Source organism: Dasypus novemcinctus, chromosome 19, assembly GCF_030445035.2.
Source record: "Dasypus novemcinctus isolate mDasNov1 chromosome 19, mDasNov1.1.hap2, whole genome shotgun sequence".
NCBI lineage: Eukaryota > Metazoa > Chordata > Mammalia > Cingulata > Dasypodidae > Dasypus > Dasypus novemcinctus.
In genome coordinates, this window is record NC_080691.1 from 7675229 (window position 1) to 7695378 (window position 20150).

The 20150-nt window shown below is 52.4% G+C and overlaps 1 protein-coding gene across 3 annotated transcripts in view; it reads left to right on the forward strand.

The window, feature by feature from the left end:
• The first annotated feature begins 3800 nt into the window (after window positions 1-3800).
• Window positions 3801-20150, forward strand: part of STX2 (syntaxin 2) — a 54413-nt gene continuing 38063 nt past the window's right edge. For all 3 annotated transcript variants that reach the window (XR_009181775.1, XM_012526417.3, XM_058281209.1), the window contains exon 1: window positions 3801-3921. Coding sequence is in view for 2 of the 3 variants with exons in the window: in XM_012526417.3 (XP_012381871.1) it covers window positions 3892-3921 (30 nt within the window). In the remaining variant the exon portion in view is untranslated. The remainder of the gene's footprint in view (window positions 3922-20150) is intronic.

A 20150-nucleotide genomic window follows, 5' to 3' on the forward strand; every position in this document is an offset into this window, starting at 1 on the left:
GGGCAGCTGCCTGCTTTCTATGGCCCCCGGCCCTCTCTAGACCCAGAAGTACCCCAGGGGCCCCACAGGTGCTCTTTGCCTTACCCATCCCCCCCCATGTCCTTTTTGCTTTATCATCTTTTTTTCCCCTTAAGATTTATTTATTCCCCACCCCTCCCCCTTTCCCTCCTCCCGCCCTGCTGTTTTTGCTGTCTGTGTTGTCTTCTCTTCTCATTTTCTCTCCTCTAGGAGTCACTGGGATTCGATCCTGGGGACCTCCGAAGTGGAGAGAGGTTCCCTGTCCATTGCGCCGCCTCAGTTCCTGGTCTCTGCTGCACTTCACCTCGACTCTCCCCTCGTCTCTCTTTTGATGTGTCGTCATCTTGCTGGGTGACTCACTCGGCATGAGAACTGGCTCGCCACGTGGGCACCGGCTCACTGCGCAGGCACGCTTTCTCTTCTTTTTCACCAGGAGGCCCCAGGAGATGAACCCAGGTCCTCCCAGATGGTAGGCAGAAGCTCTGTCACTTGAGCCACCTCCACTTCCTGCTTTTTAAATCTTTAACACAGAATCGGTCGTTCTTTTTTGTTAAGAGGGGGAAAAAAAGGTGCAAATGCAACAACCATTTTCCAAACAGGTGAAACGGGAGCTGAGAAGGGTAAAGAAGGAAGAGGAATGTCACTAGACAAATTGTTAAAAAAAACCAGAGACCCCAAGAGCCACCCCCTGGCTGAGCTCTCCCCTGGGGCGACCCTGCAAACTGTGAACGGAAGATGAGGTGGCCGCTGGGGCGGGCAGGGTGGGGGGGTCAGGATGGCAGTCGGGGGCTGCTGTACCCTCCTGGCCCCCCAGTCCCTGGCACCGGGCGTTCCTGGTGGCCAAGGCCGAGAGCAGACCCCGGGGGGGTGGGTCCCGCCAGTGAGGCCTGGGCCGGCGGGGACAGGGCAGCCTGAGAGGAGGAAGTGAGCAGGGGTGGCGCCAGTGCCCGGCGGCCCCGTTCCAGCCTCGCCTCCCCCCTCCAGGTCGCCGCCTCCCTGGCGTGCCCGCCTGCAGCGTCCAGTGGTGGATTTCTCTCTGTTTCTATTAGAAATCTAATACTAGACATCTGTGAGGGGTGGGACAGGGCAGGGCCTGCTGGGGGGAGGGGGCACGGCCAAGCGAGGGGCAGAGGGAGAGGGTCAGGGGCAGGACGGGGGCAGGGCCCTGACAACAAAGGCAGGGGCTCAGCCCTCAGCTCTACGGGACTCTGGGTCCCCACACCGAGGGAGGGGGCGAGCTTAGGGGCCCAGAGGCTGCGGGAGCCCCAGGCCGGAGGGGAGGGGCTGCAGCCTCTTGTCCTTGCAGAGATGGACAAGCCCAGGCCTCTGGGCACTGCCCGCTGCCCCTGCTGCCCCAGCACTGCGGCCGCTGTGGGTGGGCAGGGGCACGAGCACAGCACCCACCTCTGCACCCACCCCTTTTACTTTGTTCCTTTTTTTTTTTTAAAGATTTATTAACTACCCCCACCCCCCGTTGTCTGCTCTCTGTGACCATTTGCTGTGGTTCTTCTGTGTCTGCTCGTATTTTCATTAGGCAGCTCCAGAAACTGATCCTGGGACCTTCCGGAGTGGGAGAGAAGCGATCATTCTCTTGTGCCACCTCAGTTGCCTGATCTGCTGCATCTCTTATTCTCTCTTCCTCTGTGTCTCTTTTTGTTGGGTCATCTTGCTGCGCCAGCTCCCTGCACAGGGCAGCACTCCTGCGTGGGGCAGCACTCCTGCGTGGGGTGGTACTCTGTGCAGGCCAGCACTCCATGTGGGCCAGCTTGCCTTCACAGCAAGCCGTGGGCATCGAACCCTGGACCTCCTATATTGTAGACAGGAGCCCGGTTGCTTGAGACACATCTGCTTCCCTCCTTTGTTCCTTTATTCAGATGCATTTGGCCTCTGCTGTGTTATTTCACACCAGAGCCTGGGTGTGGGGCCTTAAAAAGAAGGCTGCCCTTGGCATGCCGGCCTGGCGCAGGTGCACCCAGCTCCTGTGCATAGCTTCGCTAAACTTGCCACACTTCATTAAATGACCCACATTTTCTAAATAAAATCAGGGGGCTGCACTGGGTTGAATAGTGCTCCCCCCAAATCCTGTTGACCCCAAACCTCAGGAAGGGAACTTACCTGGAAAGCGGGTCTTCGCCCTGAGTCCAAGCCAGAGGAGGACGCCCTGGTCCAGTGACTCATAAGAAGAGGAGCCTGCAGGCACAGAGACCCTGAGCAGTGCGGAGGCCCAGAGACCTGGCGGAGCTTGGAGAGGAGCCGGAGCCAGCACTGCCCCCGCCTGACTGTGGAGCTGCCCTCCAGACGGGAGAGAAATTCCTGCTGTTTTAAGTCCCCATTTGTGGTGCTTTCCAGGCCTAGGACCTAAGCCATGAGGAAAGCAGAAGAATCAAGAAAGAGGAAATGATGCGAAAGTAACAAGAAGAAACTATAGTGAGTACCACTGACACTGTCGATTTATTTTAAAAAATTAGCCATGTAGAACAATTTAAGTGGGCTTCTATCTCACAGCATACACAAAAACCAAGGCCAGAGGATAAAGCCCAGATTTGTGAATGACAAATCTTTAAGTATTTTATAGGAAAATAGAGGAAAACATCTTTATGATCTCAGACATTTGGATATGGGGTGACTTTTAAAATTAAGAAGCTAAATGAAAAAAAGAAATGATTGGTTAATTATGCCAAAATTAAGAATTCTTATTTATAAAAACATAAAGACCATGAAAACGCATGTCACAAACTAGGCAATGAAAGTCACTACATGTAATTGACCAAGGGAAAAACAAAAGCTAAAAAACTTAATACAATCATGAGGAAGATTTGAACAGACATTTTTGGGAAAGGAAACATGAAAGGCTCCTATGCAGGTGAAAAGTCGATCAACCTCATTACTAGTTATTGCAATGCAATGCAACAATGAAGATACTTTTAAAATAAATGCTAGATTTGCAAAATCTAAAACTTGTGTACTCACAAAAAGTGTTCACTCGTATAGAGAGCAGTGGAAACTCAAGAATTTGGACTGGAAGAATAAAATAGGTAAAACCAGCTTGTAAAAAAAGTGGAATATAAATGTCTCCTACAACTCAGCCATATCATTACTTAAATATATACAAGTATAGATACATACTTTTGCACATACTTACCAAGAAATTTGGTGCAGTGATGTTTATCGCAGCATTAGTTTTAATAAAATCTTGGGAAAAATAGCCCCCAAAGTAAAATAGATTAAAATGTTGCACTTTAAACATACAATTGGGTTATATTAAGTGATAAAAATAAATTAAAAACAGCGAACTCTTCTAAGGATTTTACATATATGCAGGAGCAGATTTATCATAGGTGATAGAGTTTGTTTCAGAACCTCCCATTTGCACGAGTCCTTTTCAAGAGTCAAAGGCGCCCCACAATGTGTTTATATGGTCATACATTTTCTAGAAAATGTGCAGATACATTTATAATTTGCTCATTGTGAATAAATATTTACTTTTAGAGGTAAAAAAAAAACCAAAAAACAGAACGAGCAAATGGCACATCCTGCTGGCCAGGGCAAGGCGGCCGGGCACCTAGCCTTGTCCTCCCGGCCCCGCCCCGCCCAAACAGGCTCCGCCCCGCGCCGGCAGGCCCCGCCCCGCCCCGCCCCTCGAGCGCCCCCTAGGGCTGGAAGCCTCGGGCCGCTGGTCCCAGCGGGGAGCGCGGCGGCGGCCGGGCATGCGCAGAGCGGGCGGGCCGCGGTTGCCGTGGCAGCGCCGGCCGGGCTGGGAGGGCGCGGCGGGCGCGGACCGGCGGCCGCGGCGGAGCTGAGGCGGCGACGCGGCAACCCGAGAGCCCGCGGCCCGGCCGGGAGGGCCCCGGGCAGCCCGAGCGGCCCGCGGGGATGCGGGACCGGCTGCCGGACCTGACGGCGGTGAGTCGCGGCGGGCGGGCGCCTAGCGGTTTGCGGCCGGGCGGGTCCGCGCTGGCCTGGGCGGGCGCCCCGGGGTCCCGGAGGGCGGAGGCGGCCGGGGCGGGGCGTGGCGGCGGGGCCCCTGCGCCTGGGCGTCTGCCCCGGGGGGCTCGGGGTCCCTGCGCCTGGACACCCCCCCGGGGGGCTCGGGGTCCCTGCGCCTGGACACCCCCCCCGGGGGGCTCGGGGCCCCTGCGCCTGGGCGTCTGCCCCGGGGGGCTCGAGGTCCCTGCGCCTGGACACCCCCCCGGGGGGCTCGGGGCCCCTGCGCCTGGACACCCCCCCGGGGGGCTCGGGGCCCCTGCGCCTGGGCGTCTGCCCCGGGGGGCTCGAGGTCCCTGCGCCTGGACACCCCCCCGGGGGGCTCGGGGCCCCTGCGCCTGGGCGTCTCCCCCGGGGGGCTCGGGGTCCCTGCGCCTGGACACCCCCCCGGGGGGGCTCGGGGCCCCTGCGCCTGGGCGTCTGCCCCGGGGGGCTCGAGGTCCCTGCGCCTGGACACCCCCCCGGGGGGCTCGGGGCCCCTGCGCCTGGGCGTCTCCCCCGGGGGGCTCGGGGTCCCTGCGCCTGGACACCACCCCGGGGGGCTCGGGGCCCCTGCGCCTGGGCGTCTGCCCCGGGGGGCTCGGGGTCCCTGCGCCTGGACACTCCCCTGCGGGGCTCGGGGCCCCTGCGCCTGGGTGTCTCCCCCGGGGGGCTCGGGGTCCCTGCGCCTGGACACCCCCCCGGGGGGCTCGAGGTCCCTGCGCCTGGACACCCCCCAGGGGGCTCGGGGTCCCTGCGCCTGGACACCCCCTGCCCCTGGGCAAGCCCCTGCTGGCCTGTTGCGCCGCTCAGCTGGCAGCAACCTGCAGGGTCTGCAGATGGAGACCCCGACCAGGGGCTGCTTGCTCAGGCTGCTGCAGCGGGGTCCCCGCCTCTCCCTGGGGAGCGGGTCAGCGGGTCAGCGCGGGAGTGTAAGCACTGTTTAAGGGTGGCAGCCCTGGTGGGCGTGATAGCTTATCTTTTGACAGCCCCTGGGGCAGGGACTGTTTGGTCCTGGTTTCAAAACTGGGGAAACGGAGTTTTTGAGAAGGTAGACCTTGTGCCAGGAGGCTCTGCTGCTTGCCCCCAAGTCCCTCGGCGCGTCTCCCTCTGAGTCTTTGCACAGCCCTCAGGGCGACCAGGGATTTTCTGGGCCACCCTCCTTGTCCCCACCCTAGCGGACGTCGGCTCCCAGCGGCAGGGACTTGCCCCGCTCATGTTTTCGTGCTCGTGTCCAGCGCCTGCACACAGGAGGAGCTCAGCAGATGGTCTGGGTGCGGGTGAGCTGGACCTGCGGTTATTCTTTCTCCGCACACCTAACCCACCCAGCTGGTGGAGTCCCTCAACTACAGCAATGACCATTTTAGTAAGAGAAAAGCAGTTCATTTAAAAATGGAGCGAGTGGCAGGGTGACAGGGAGATGCTGATGGGACAGCTGTAGTGGAGGCTTACAGAACATCTAAAGGGTGAAACATTTTAGGCCATCAAACTGATGGCATGTCCCGCCTTAAAACGGCAAGGGCTCTTTGGAGCTGCATGTTTACCCGCTCGTTTTTCCAGCGCGCAGGGGCGGACTCCGCCCTCAGGAGCTGGCAGTCTCAGAACCGGGATCTCGGCCCTTCTGCCCTAAGGCGTCTGCTTCTTGCAGTGAATCAAAGCTCTCCTTTGCCTCTAGAAGGGGGCTGGTATTGTACCAGCCTTGGGGGAACAGGAAAAAACATCCCTCAAACCGTTATCTGCATTCTGTGGTCCTATGAGGAATCTGGCTGAGAAGGGCAAGGGCTCCATCCGTGATGTAATGGGAACTCTTCTTTACACACATCCCAAGACAGGTTTTCATCGTGTTTTAGCTTCTCTTCTCCTTCACTGATAGTCCAACATTTTGACCTTCCCTGCAGTCCCCAGGTCAGTCTGGGTTTATACAAAGCAAATTCCGCCTGTTGTCTCATTCTATAGAGTATCTGTCATCAGCACATAGTAGGAGCTCAAATATTCGCTAAATGAGGAAAGGCTGAATGGCAGCAGATGGGAGACCTGTGGCGATTTTAGCAAATGATAGCAAAATGTATGTGATATTGAGGAAGAGTGAGAACAATCTGCCCACAGAATATAGCAATACCTTTTTTTGCATGATCAGCAAAAATTAAATGAGGCAATTGTCACCCTTATTTCCATTCTTATTGAAACAGTTAGTAACAACAATATATAAACATGCTTTTCTTCTAGAGTTTTAGAGTTGGAAGTGACCTACCTAGTCTAATACCTTCCTATTTTAGGAAGGTGCTTTAGAGATGACCAGTCACAGAGAAAATTAGTGGGCGTTTCTACTTCTGGTTGCAGAAACCAGAAAATGGGCAAGTCATGTTTAAACCTCTCAGAAATCCTGTCTCTAAAATGAGGACAATAACATATCACTTTTTTGCCTCATGGGGGCCATGGAACATAAAATTGTCTATTGCTCATGATGTTCTGGAAAAGGTGGGGGAAGTGCTATATAAACTGGGAGAGTTATTTACTAGATTTCTTACATTTTTAGGAAGTTATAAAAAACAACCATCTCCCTAGTATAAAATATTAAGTTAAACTTATATTTGACATGCTTAAAATCTAACAATTTTTAACATTTAAACACCCTTTTTAAAGTTAGCAGCTATGAAAGTTTAAATATGTTTTTCTAGGAAAAGTGTCCTCAAGTAATTTCTATAGTAGTTAAATGTCTATTCACAACTATGTTTCTAGATGGTTGGTGTTTTTCCTAGGTAAATTTTAAATATTTAATTTTGGTAGTTAAGATGCCTTTCTTGCAATGTCCACACTAACAAAATGTTTGTGATGCCTACAAAAAGTTTCCTTTATTAGCTGTTAATGCTTTCTCCTGAGAAATAGGTTACCACTGATAATTACTTGAAAGGACTTAAAAATTGCTTTTTCCAGTACAGTTTGTCAAATATAAATTTAGCTTCTCTAACCAATAATTTTCTTTTTTTTTTTTTTATTGTGGTAAAACCTACATACTGTAAAAATCATCGAAACTCTTTAGGTGCGCAGTTCTGTGACACTGAGTACATTGCCAGTGTTGTGTAACTTTCACCTCTATTTCCAGAACATTTTCATCACCTCAAGCAGAAACTTGTCGGCATTAAGCAATGTTCCCTACCCCCACTCAGCCCCTGGTAACTGCTATTCTGCTTTCTGTCTCTATGAATTTGCTTATTCTAAGTATTTCACGTAAGAGAAACCATACAGTATTTGTCTTCTTGTATCTGCCTTCTCTCAGCATGACGTTTTCAGGGTCCATCTGTGCTGTGGCACAGTAACCACTTCATTTCTTTCAACAGCTGACTAAGGGTCCGTGGCACGGATAGACCACATTTTGTTCATCCATTCATTTGTTCAGGGAGATTTGTTTTTTTCCACCTTTTGGCTGCAGTGAATAATGCAGCCATGGGCACTGGTGTACAATTGGCTGTTTGAGTCCCTGTTTTCAGTTCTTTTGGATACATACCTTGAAGTAGAATTGCCATGTCATGTGGTAATTCCATGTGTATCTTTCTGAGGAGCCACTAAACTGTTCTCCACACAGGCTGTACTACATTCCCACCGGCAGTGTGTGCGGGTTCCTAGTTTTCATCTTTGCCAACACTTGTTACTTTCCATTTTTAAAAACAATAGCCATTCTAGTGATTGTGAAATAGTACTTTCATTGTAGTTTTGATTTGCATTTCTCTAGTGGCTAATGATGTTGAGCATTTTTTCATATACTTATTGGCCATTTGTTTATCTTCTTTGGAGAATGTCTATTCAGTTCCTTTGCTTATTTTTCAATTGGTTTGTCTTTTTATTGAGTTGTAGTTCTTTATACATTCTAGATATAAAACCCTTATCAGATACATGGTTTGCAAATATGTTCTCCCATTCTATAGATTGTCTTCTTATTTTCTTGATAATGTTCTTTGATGCACAAAAGTTTTGAATTCTGATGAAGTGCAGTTTATCTACTTTTATTTTTATTGCCCATGCTTTTGGTGTAAAATGTAAGAATCCATTGATTAATATAAGGTCCTGTAGGTATTTCCCTATGTTTTCCTCTAAGATCTTTTTTTTCCTTTTTGGAGATACCAGGGATTGAACCCAGGACCTTGTATATGGCAAGCAGGCACTCAGCCACTGAGCTACACCTGCAACCTGCTAAATCCAGTAGCACTTTTTTTTTTTTTTATGTGTTGGAGATTGAACCTGGCACTACAAACATGCGAAGCAGGCGCTTAACCACTGAGCTATATACCCATTTCCACTCTAAGAAATTTTTTTAATTTAAAGATTTGTTTTCTTTATTTCTCCACTCCCGTTGTTGTTTGAGCTCACTGTCTGCTCTCTGTGTCTGTTTGTTATCTTCTCTCTGTATCTGCTTGACTCCTTTTTAGGAGGCACTGGGAACTGAACCTGGGACCGCCTATGTAGAAGGGAGGTCCCCAATCGCTCAAGCCACATCTGCTCCGTGCTTGTTGTGCCTCTCGTTGTGTTTCCTTGTTGCGTCTCCTTGTTGTGTAGCTCATCTTCTTTAGGAGGCACCCGGGACAGAACCTGGGACCTCCCATGTGGTAGGTGGGCGTCCAACTGCTTGAGCCACATCTCCTTCCCTCTCTAAGAAATTTAAAGTGTTAGCTCTTATATTTATGTTGTTAAGTTGATTTTTGTATATGGTGAGAGGTAGGGATCCAAATTCATCATATTTTGCCTGTGTATTTATGATTCTCTGCATGAGCAACTAATTCATTAGGGTGCAGAAGGCATAAGTGACTTGGGTGTCCTAGTCCCTAAGTGCAGGGAGATGTTTCTAAATGATGCACTCGTCCCGCAGACCTCTGCGTGCCAGTCTGCACCAGGTAATGCGTTGGCTGCAGAGAAACGCACGCGGATGAACTGAGCACATGTGGGGGGCGCACACAGCCTGGGAACGGGGAGCCCAGGAAGGTCCCATGAGGTTCCTGTCAGTTGTGTGTAAAGCAGACAGGCAGCTGTTCCGGAAGATAATGTGTTTTCATTATCTTGTTTTTAAAATTTATGTTTGCAAACAGAAATATTTATTATGGGTAAGAATAGAGAAACTGTAGCTTCCAATTGTGGGAATTATTTGCATGATAATAAACACATTAATCATTAATAGTCCTAAAAGAAATGAGAAAATCATTCTTTAAAGCGATGAGCTCAAATATAATTTATTAAAGGGCAGGAAAACTCTGCCTAGGTATATGTGTATAGATATCTCTTATTGTAGTAACATGCATATAACATAAAATTTCCCATTTAACCATTCTTAAGTGTACAATTCAGTGGCATTAATTACTTTTGCAGTGTTGTGCTGCCATTATCACCCTCTGTTATCAAAATTATTTCATTTTCCAAACCAGAAATGCTTTGCCCATGAAGCAATAGCTCCCAATCTCCCTTCCCCTTGGTCCCTGGTAACCTCTAAGCAACTTCCTTTCTCTATGAATTTGCTTATTGTAGGTATTTCATAAAATATTTGTCCTTTTGTGCCTGGCTAATGTCACTGCAAAATGTTTGCAAGGTGCACCCATATTTTAGCATGTATCAAAACTTCGTTCCTTTTTTACAGCTGGATAATATTCGTTGCATGGATATACCACATTTTCTTTATCCTTTCATCTGTTTGTGAATACTTGGGGTGCTTCTACCTTTTGGCTCTTGTAAAAATTGTTGTTATAAGTATTCGTGTGCAATACTGTTTGAGTCTCTGCTTTCACTTCTTTGGAGTATATCGTTCAGAGTGGAATTGCCAGGTCATGTGTTTTTAAGACCTGCCCTACTGTTTTCCACAGTGGTGGCACTGTTTTGTATTCCTCCAACAGTACGTGACTGTTTCAATTTGTCCACATTCTCAGCAACACTTGTTATTTTCATTTTTTTTTTAATAATAGCCATTTTAGTGTGTGTGAAATAGCATTTCGTTGTGGTTTTGGTTAGCATTTCCCTAATGGCTAATGATGTTGAGTGTCTTTTTATGTGCTTAATCGTCATTTGCATATCTTCTTTAGAGAAATGGCTATTCAAGTCCTTTGCCCAGTTTTTAATTGGGTTATTTGTACTTTTGTGGTGCCCAGATGTTTTTAAAGTTACTTTTTTGACAGTTCAGATATGCTTGTAGTTCAGAATGTTATATAGTAAGGATTCAGAATCCCATTTTTAACGTAAGAACTTTTTTATCTAAACGCTAAAATACTAAGAATTTCATAGCATATTTATATTTTATATAAATATATATTTATAGTTTAGAATGTCATAATTTTTTCAGGCCTGCCAACTTTTTATAGTTGATTATCATGTGAACAGTTCCCACAGTTGGACCCTGTAGTTTCTTAACTAAAATAAATATATTGATTGGATTAGGTCAGCGTGTCTCTTTTTTGAGATAGCAAATCCTCTGCGCTTCCACACTTTAACTGCTTCTCGTTTTCACGACAGGTCTCTTCTGGATTTAGGGACTCGGCCGCCCAAGGGCCAGTGGCCGGGTGGGCTCAGCCTCTGCTCCCTGCCCTCGCCTGCCCTGGGTCTCCCCTTCCTCTGTGCCATCGCTCTGCCCCCTGAGTCCCCGGCCCACTGTTTATCCAGCTGTTTATTGAACCAGCGGGTGAAGATGGCCCCGGGGAGGACGTGTGGCAGCAGTGGGAGCCGCCGGCCGCCAGGCTCTTGGGCTGCGCAGGTGGCGTGGGCAGCGGGCTGCAGCAGCCTCGCTGCCCCCGGCTGGGTCTTGCTTGCGTCCCACCAGCGTCGGCGCGGCATGTGTCTCTTTCTCTGTTTGGCGTCTGCTTCGTGTGGGTGCTTTTCTGCCCCCACCCTTGGCTCTGAACACACCCTCCTTGCTCTCGTGCGTTCCCCCAGCACCGGGCACCACGGAGTTCCACGTACGGGCGCTGTTTTCCGCGTGAGGGTACAGCTGTGAAAACCCCGGAAGGGCCTTGCCCTCCTGCACCGCGAGGTGGGGAGTGGGCAGAGAACAGCTCAGGGGCGGGACCAGGGCAGGGAAAGGGCCGGGTGGGCGACTTCCCACAGGCGACGCGGGCAGGCCTCTCCCGAGGGTTGGAGGGCAGGAAGGAGCCTGCCAGGCAGCGGCACAGCAAGCCCAGGGGCCCTGCGGGGGAGCCGGGGGTGCGGGCGGTCGAGCAGAAGGGGAGCGCCCGGCTGGCAGCCGAGGTGCCGAAGTGGGGAGGCGGGAGCCCCTCTTGTGTGCCTGCGGGAAACTGCTGGGCTGCAGCAGAGGGCCCGGGCCCGCTCCTCAGTCTCAGAAGGCCCTCGCTGCCGGGGGCAGACGGAGCTCCCGGGTCGAGGATGACGGTGGGAGTCCAGGGCAGCCTGAGGCCCGGAGCTGCGCGGGAGCCGGTGCCCGGGGCCGCTCAGAGCCAGCTCCAGGGCCTGGGCCGGGGGCGAGGAGAGGACAGCAGCCCGCCTCCCGCCAGGGCCGCAGTGTCGTTTTCCTTCAGTGCTCTCATCGCTGGCCTTCCTCTGGCCTTCCTCTGTCACCTTGTGTTTCTCTCACTCCGGCCCCCTGGTCCGTTTCTGGGGCAGCTCCTCCACCTCGCGCCCTGCAGGTGGGGTTCAGTTGTTCTCTGTGCCCCACGCCCCCGGCTTCAATGCCCTCCCAGATCCACTCTAATCGAGCCCACCGCCTCAGCTCAGAGGTTCCTGGGGAAGAGACTCTGCTGGGCTTAGGTGGACCCCCGGCCCAGTACCCCAGGGCAGCCAGCAGGGCCATCCCCTGAGAGCAAGGCGGCATGACTGCGCGAATTTAGAGGGCCAGACCCTGTGCTCAGCAGTTCGTTATCTGTGTGAGTGTGCATGTCTCAGAGAAAAACCCTAACTGCGCTTAAGGAGACCTAATAAAAATGCTGTTTTGTTGTCTTTTTGGTAATAGCAAAATATCGGACACAACAGAAATGGGAACGAATCGGTTGCGACAGGCTTGCATGATGGAATCTGGTGCCACAGTTAAGGTGCATGTGTCGGGCTGAGCCCATGGCGGTGTGACCTGACACTAGAGCTGTGCGTGCCACCTTGGAGAACTCTCTAAACATATCGTTGAGAGAAAAAGCACCAAATTGCAGAAGCATCTGTGCAGAACAATACTATATATGGGAAGTCGAAGTTCCTGCGAAAGAGTATTTATGTACTGTTAGTGGAGACGAAAATGCAGTTGCTGGGGATGGAATCATGCCCCTCAAAAGGCCCTGTGGTGTGAAGCCATTTTGTAAATAGGACCTCGGAGGATTTTATTAGTTAAGATGTGCCCGGACTGAGTGAGGGTGGACCTTCATCCAGTGGGACCGAAGTCCTTGATAGTCAAGGAAATGGGGCTCGGAGAGGAAGCCCCGGGGGGCAGCCACAAGCTGGGCACCAGCAGAGCCCAGGGGAGAGGGGGAGGCGGCGGCATGGGCATGGGCAGGGCACCCCAGAGCACCCCTGCCCCGTCAGCCAGCCTACCACCTATGGCCTTAAGAGCTAGGAAAGGGGCTTTCAGTGCCAGCACGTGGGGTGCTGCTGTGACACATGCCTCAAAATGTAGAAATGACTTTGGACTTGGGTACTGGGGAGAGGCTGGAGTTGTGAGGGCTCAAAAATGAGTGGGAGGAGTGGGGGGTGTAGGGAGTGGGGTATATGGTATCTTAAAAAAAAAGATAATAAAAAGCATGTAAAAAAATGAGGGAAACGGACTTTGGCCCAGTGGTTAGGGCATCCGTCTACCATATGGGAGGTCCGCGGTTCAAACCCCGGGCCTCCTTGACCCGTGTGGAGCTGGCCATGCGCAGTGCTGATGTGCGCAAGGAGTGCCCGTGCCACGCAAGGGTGTCCCCCGCGTGGGGTAGCCCCACGCGCAAGGAGTGCGCCCGTGAGGAAAGCCGCCCAGCGTGAAAAGAAAGAGCAGCCTGCCCAGGAATGGCGCCGCCCACACTTCCCCTGCCGCTGACGACAACGGAAGCAGACAAAGAAACAAGACGCAGCAAATAGACACCAAGAACAGACAACCAGGGGAGGGGGGGAAATTAAATAAATAAATAAATCTTTAAAAAAAAAATGAGTGGCAGGGAGCAGGTGTAGCTCAGTGGTTGAGCGCCTGCTTCCCATGTATGAGGTCCCCGGTTCAGTTCCCAGCACCTCCTGAAAAATGAGAGAGAGCCATAGGGAAAGTTTGTTTTGTCTTAAATAATTCGTCTTGAACAGAATGTTGGTAGAACTATGGATGTTAAGGGCATTTCTGGCTGAGCCTTAGGAGGCAGTGATGACTGCTGTGGTGGTTTGAAGCTGTGTGTGTCGCAGAGAGCCACCTTCTTAGGCCGTACCCGGGCCGTGGTGGGACCCGCAGTAGCCAGGGCTCCCGGTGAGGCTGCGGCTGGGGCACGGCTGCCAGTCGGGAAGGGCTTCGTCCTCTCACTGGAATCCTTTATAAACAGGATGAAGAGAGCGAGGGAGGGGGGGCGGAGAGGGAACGCCTCAGAAGCAAGAAGCCGAAAGCAACAGAACCTGAAACCCAGAAGAGAAGGAGAGACCAGGAGATGTGTGTGAAAGAGGAGCGCAGGCCTGCTGGCAGCCAGGCTTTGGCAGGGAAGCACTGCTGTAACGATGTTTTGATTTGTACATATTCTCAGCCTCAAACTGCAAGCTAATAAATTACCATTATTTAGACTCAACCATTTCATGGTATTTGCTTTAAGCAGCTTAGGAAATCAAAACAAATGTGTCATTGGAAATTCGAAGAAAGGAAATCCTTGTTATGAAGTGACAGAGAACTTGGTGAAATTGCATCCTGATGTTGAAAGCGATGAAATTGAATATTTAGCTGAAGAGGTCTCCAAGCTCAGTGTGGAAGGTACAGCCTGGTTTCTTCACGCAGCTTCTTCTGAAATGAGATAGGAAAGAGACAAACTGAGAATTGAACTGTTAAGTGCAGGCAAACCAGCAGTTAATGGTTTGGAAAATTCGGAGCCTGTTCAGATCGTGTTCTCTGAGATTAGGGCCAGAATGGCTCTGTTAGGGTCCCTGAGCCCGCGGGAAGTGAGTCCCCAGAGGACGGGGCTCTCCTGGAGAGCTTAGCTGAGCAGTGCTTTGCTGAAGACGGTAGCACTGACCCGCGTCGGAGGAGCCAGGGCTGGCAGTGCGGCTCTGCGGGAAGGAGCTGGGGACAGCTCTGTTGCCTGATGGCCTGGACCTCCTTGAATTGCCTGCAGAGCCCACAAGGTTCCTACAAAATTAGTGTGGGCAGAGCCACCGCCATCCTGGAAGGCAGGGCACAGAGAAGCGCAAGTCGAAGGAGGAGAGATGTCAGGAGCCAAACCATGGAGGCAAAGGTCTGGACTGCAGAGAGCTCGGGCCAGGGAGCAGCCCACCCTCGGGTGTGCAAAGGGCGGGTCCGCCCCTGCCCTTGGAGGGGGCAGGCCTTGCACCACATTGTTCAGGGAGAGTGCTGCCGCCCCAGTGCTCGGGGGGCTACACCACAGTGTTGAGCAGAGCACGGCCCCTGCACGAGTGCTGGGAAGGCGCGGGGCTGCCGCTCCACCAGGACCGGAGGACAAAACGTGGCTCCGTGGACGACTCCCAGCCTTGAAGGCTAGTGGAGATGCCCTGCAAGGTTCTGGCCTGTGTGGGACCCAGCACCCTGTTTCCTTCCAGTTTCTCCCTCTGGCGTGGGAATGAGTACCCTGTACTATGCCTGTCCAGGTACCCTTGACTGGTTTTGATGAGATTTTGCACTTAGCGTTGTTTTAAAGTGACTGAGGCTTTTACCTGTGGGAAGAATATGTCCTGGGGCCCAGGGGTCGGTCTGCGGGGACTGACTCGTGCCTGCACGGACGGCGTGTGCAGGGCCCAGCTCTGGTCCTGCGGGCGTGGCCCTGTGTGGAAGTGGAGCCCTTGAAGACTGCGGTAGCGCAGGTGTGCCCAGACGGCCCGAGGGGCCATCATTAGAGCGGAGGACTGGATATGCAAGGAGGAGGGAGGAGAGGGCACTGTGCGCAGGCTGCCCTGTGCTGGGAAAGCCTCGGACCCCAGAGAGAGCTGCCAGTCTGCAGACACCGAGCTCCGGGGACAGCCAGGTCCAGCCTCTGAGCCCACGGCCAGCCCCTTCCCACGTGTAAGCCAGCCGGCTGCGTGGCACTTGTTTTAGCAACTGGGAACTGGAAACAGTAATAAGACCAGGGAGACGTGAACAAAGGTAACGACCCCATAGGTGTAAAAGTGTAATTAATCATGTGAAAGCATGAAAAAGGAATGCCACCTTTGGGGCCAACATTTTGACTTCTCAGCATTGAATTACAGGTGTGACTTGCTCTTTTTACCCTAGTAATTTAATTTTTTTTTTTCATTTAGGAAATTTTTGTTAAAGTATATCATGCACATATGAACGTACATAAACAGTAAGGGTATAGTTAAAAGTTGTGAACTGACAAAACAAACATGCGTAGTGTACTGGATTCCCATGTATCACCACATCACCAGTACCTTGTAGTGATTTAATTTTGGAAAAATAAATTAATGTATTCTAGCAGCAAAGATACTACAGCCACAGAACACATCGCAAGGTAGTAATTTCTTAAATCTATTTCCCCACAATTATAATTTTACAGACTGTCCTTAGTGAACACGGATATGGACAGCAACATGGAAAAAAAGGCTGTTTTTCTTTCAGCTGTGGAGTCTACTAATTGTGATCGTTCTGTTTTTCTGAATTCTAGATACTGAGCATTCCAATAACAAATTATTCGTATGTTAAATCGTCTTTAAACAGGGAAGCTGTTTACCTGTTCTTGACGACAGTATTCACATGGGGAAAATTGTGTTTTTCCTATAATAATGCTTTTAAGGAGAATTCTTTTAAAATTTAACAGGATCAGAGTGTTGTTAGTTGGATGTTTTTCCTGCACTTTGAAACTTGGGAAATCAAGTATGTCCTATTGGAGAGTATTCCCAGTGCATTTAGTAAATGTTTTGCCACAAATCGTTTTGTTATTACAGTAAGTTTTCTGTCATAGGCATGGCTGTGGGACACGTTTTACAGTCTCTCAGCATGAAAAACCAGTGTGGGCTCTCAGCGGAGGCAGGAGTAACGGAGCCTAGGCGGGAGGCCAGGATCGCACAGCCACTGATTGCTGTTGGCGGTCAGCCTTTCTTTTTGAATGAATGGAAACGGAAATGCAGACACAGAATTACTAGGTGTATTTCCTAATATGAAATAGAAAGTAAAGGATTAAAACATAAGAGTAACATAATAGAGAAAATGTGTTCCTAGGCTTATGGTCTACAGATAGAGAAACCCCGGAGTTATTTACTAGCAAGCGAATGTCTTCATTGAGAAAAAAAGCAGCAGGACATAGGGATTTCAAAGGCCGGAAGAGGAGTTAATTTCTTCGGTGACTGAGGCGGGTGCCGAGCAGAGGGCGGTCGTGGTGGAGGGCACCCCCGGCGGGAGGGCCGGGCTCCTGAGCTGGGGACCGCACCTCTGTCTGGGGCTTGCCTCGGGGCCGGGGCCGGGGTCTGGGCTGGGTGGGGCGCAGGGGACGGGGGCTGCGGGCTGGTGGCGGCGGGCCTGCGCCCTTCGCCTTCTCTGCTGCTCTCCTCCCGAGAGGTGCGGCGGCGGAAGCGCGGCCTCTGCGCGGGCCTTACTCTCAGTGTGACCCGGGCGGCCTGGCAGCCCGCGTGCGGGAGCCCCACACCACCGGCCAGGCCCGGCCCTTGCTCCCCTGCGGGTGTTTGGCTGGGGGCCCACGGTCGAGTACAAGCCAGTGGGTCCCAGGAAGTTGGTTCGACCGCAGTGCCCAGCTAGTGCGGGGGTAAACCCTAGGGTGAGAGGTGGGAGGTGCGGGGTCCAGCCTGTGCGGGAAAGTGCGGGAGGCGGGCGAGTCCTTGGTGGGCTCTGGCTCCAGCGGAGGGACGGCTGTGGGCTGCTGCCCCGGGCCGGGGCAAGGAGCTGGAACCCAGCGGGGTGCGGGCCGGGAGGACGCGCAGGGCAGCCCCGGGCCTCCGTAGAGCAGGGCTCCCGGGCCCGGGGCAGGTGGCGCCCACTGCGCCGTCCAGCCGAGTGGTCTGGGCAGCGCCGCAGAGGCAGGGGTCAGCCCCCTCTTCGGGACGGGCAGGGTAAAGGCCAGCGGGCACGTGAACGCAAGTCCCTCTGAACTCCCCAGTGACTGTGAGCCCTGTGGAGAGTAGGCTTGTCCCACAGACCTGGGTTCAGATCCTGGCCCTGGCACTTCCTGGCTGTGAGACCGGCACGTCCCTCACCCAGGTAGTTTGTTCTCCATGTGCGTGAGGGAGCCTGCTGCGCCTCCTCTGGTGGGTGCTGGGGGGCGTGCGAGGCCCCGAACCTCAGCCCTCAGAACCCCAGCAGCTCCTCTTCTGGAGTGTGGATTCCTGGGGTTAATTGCTGGTGGATTGGTCACACCAGTTGCTGCTGCTTCTTACTTGATGGCCGTTTGTCTTCAAGTGCTGCTTTGCTTGGAATTAAGTGCAAGGGCTAGAAATGATTTTTTTAAAAAATCCCCCCCCCCGGTTGTCTCCTTTCTTTGTCCACTCGCTGTGTGTTCTTCTGTGACCACTTCTATCCTTATCAGCGGCACGGGAATCTGTGTTTCTTTTTGTTGCGTCATCTTGCTGTGTCAGCTCTCTGTATGGGTGGCACCGTTCTTGGGCAGGCTGTGCTTTCTTTCGCGCTGGGTGGCTCTCCTTATGGGGTGCATTACTTGCGTGTGGGGCTCCCCCATGCGGGGACACCCCTGCGTGGCACGGCACTCCTTGCGCGCATCAGCACTGCGCATGGACCAGCTCCACACGGGTCAAGGAGGCCCGGGGTTTGAACCGCGGACCTCCCATGTGGTAGACGGACGCCCTAACCACTGGGCCAAGTCCGCTTCCCTAGAAATGGTCTTGAAAGCCTTTACTGGTTTATGTACCACCTAGGAAAATAGCACCACCATGTTCGTGCGTCTTCTCGTGCCGCATGAAACAGCAGGTGGCTATTGTAGCCTCGCAGCCCGATCTCAGAAGGCACTGGCACAAGTGTCACCACCATTTCCTGGGAGGCCGAGCTCAGGGAAGTTCCCATCCTGCTGCTAAGGAGATTAGGGCCCAGGTCTTTGGCTTCTAACACTCGTTCTTTCTTTTAGATGAAGTGGTTTTTATGCTGAATTAGCGGGAAAGTCTTGATTTATTAGCATGGTGGATTACAGATGACATGTTTTGGCCCCTTGGTCTAATGGGGCACAGACAAAACATTTCCAGCAGCAGCACTCTTGAATTCCAGGCATCTTTCTCAGCAGATAGCGCCAGGTGAGAGCAGGGTGGTGGCTCCACGTAAGGCAGAGGCCCCTGAGAAAACCACTCAAGACGGACGCCCTGGGGGTTGACGTGAATACACAGGGCGCCGCTGGGGCAGCCGCTTCCCTGCCTTGCCCCGTGAGTGCCTGGAGTCACCGGGCTGGGAGGGGTTCGGTCTCTGCCTCGAGGGTGCCTCGGCCACCTCTTCCAGCGTCTTATCACCCTGATGGTGAGGTCTCCTCTATGCAAGTGAGGCCGCCCTTCTCTATCTGGGAGAAACACATTTCTTTTCTCCTTTACTTTAACTAAATTCTCGTATATACACTCAGAGGAGCTAAAAGATGATGACATTTAAAGGCTTCTCAATAGAAATTAAGAGAAGACTAGGGCAGGTTTTTGTGGTGGTTTGGAGCTGTAGAACCCCAGAAAAACCCATTCTTAACCTTGCCCCTTTCCCGTGTGTGGCGCCGCTGGGGGGAGGGCTTCCTGGCGCGGCGACTGCAGCGCCGTGTGGCCCCCTCAGTGAGGGTGAGTCCTGATCCTCCTGCTGGAGGCCTTTACAAGCTCAAAGAAATTCGGACAGAGAAGAGCCATGGGAAGTGAAGGGCTGAAAGTCAGCAGGTCCTGGAAGGGAAGGGACAGGCCTGGAGAGGCGCCCCGTGCACAGTCAGGTGACAGGAGCCAGGACGCAGTGTCGGGGGCAGCCGGCCCAGAGCGCCACGACTTCCGGAGAAAGCCTCGCCTTCACGGCGCCTTGAGGTGGACTTCTCCCTGGCCTCAAAACCGTGAACCATTTAATTCGCATTGTTTAAACCATCGCTTTCTGTGGTGCTTGCTTGCGCGGCCCAGGAAACTCAGTTTCATAGGACAAATTGAGTTTTCCTTGGTGTGGGTCCTAAGAGCACAGAGGAAGGATCTCAGTGCTTTCTCAGCCTATTTACTATATTTTACAGGGTTTTCCTCGCTAAATTTTTGTAGCATTTTGTTTCCAAATTATTCCTGTGTTGTAGCTCGGTGAAGCTCAGGCCTCAGGCTGCGGTGGGTAGAGGCCCTTCAGCTTTCCTAAGACTCGTGAGACTTGCGGGAGCGCACGGCTGGCTCAGCTCCCACACGACGGGAACCGAGCCGACTCCCCTGCGTGTCCCTGGGGAGACCGCGCCCCGTGGGCCCCTCGGCGGGCTCAGGTGGGCTGCGGGCGGGCTTCCTGTCCCTCCTGCCTCTCCAGCAGCTGTGGCCTCATGGTCTGCAGTGAACATTGTGTCCTTCAGGTGTCCGTTTCCAGGAGTCTTGCTTCCGTGTCTCCTCTAAAATTTGTCTCCGCACACAAGTTTCCTTCTTCCTGGTTTGGACTCTCGCTGTCTGCTCGTCTTGACTGCTGGAAAGGGGTGGCACAGCCTGGTGTGAGCCCGCGGCATCGGCCCCCGGCCCGGGCGGGAGGAGCAGGTTCTCCCAGCAGACCCCGGCCGGCCGGTCAGCGCCCCCGCGCCGCCAGCACCCGTGCTGGGACCCACCCTCCGCCCCTGCGATGCTCGTGCCAGAGCCCCCGGCCCAGAATCTCTCCTCGGTCTGTCTTCTTTGATAGTACCTTAAATGGATAGTACTTGGTTTCTAAAACATAGGCGCTGTCATTTTGGTTCACTCTAGCGACATTGTTTTGCTTTCTTCCTCAGTTTTGCTTATTAAAGTCTTCACAATTATCAGTCATTTGTATGGGTCTGGCTGATAGGTACGCAGGAAAGAAATGATGAACTCTGATATATGTGAAAGTACTTTGAGAGTTACTATATACACTAGAAAAATTAACCAGTATTGCCAATATGTTATCTTTATAGAAAATATTCAGTGCAAGC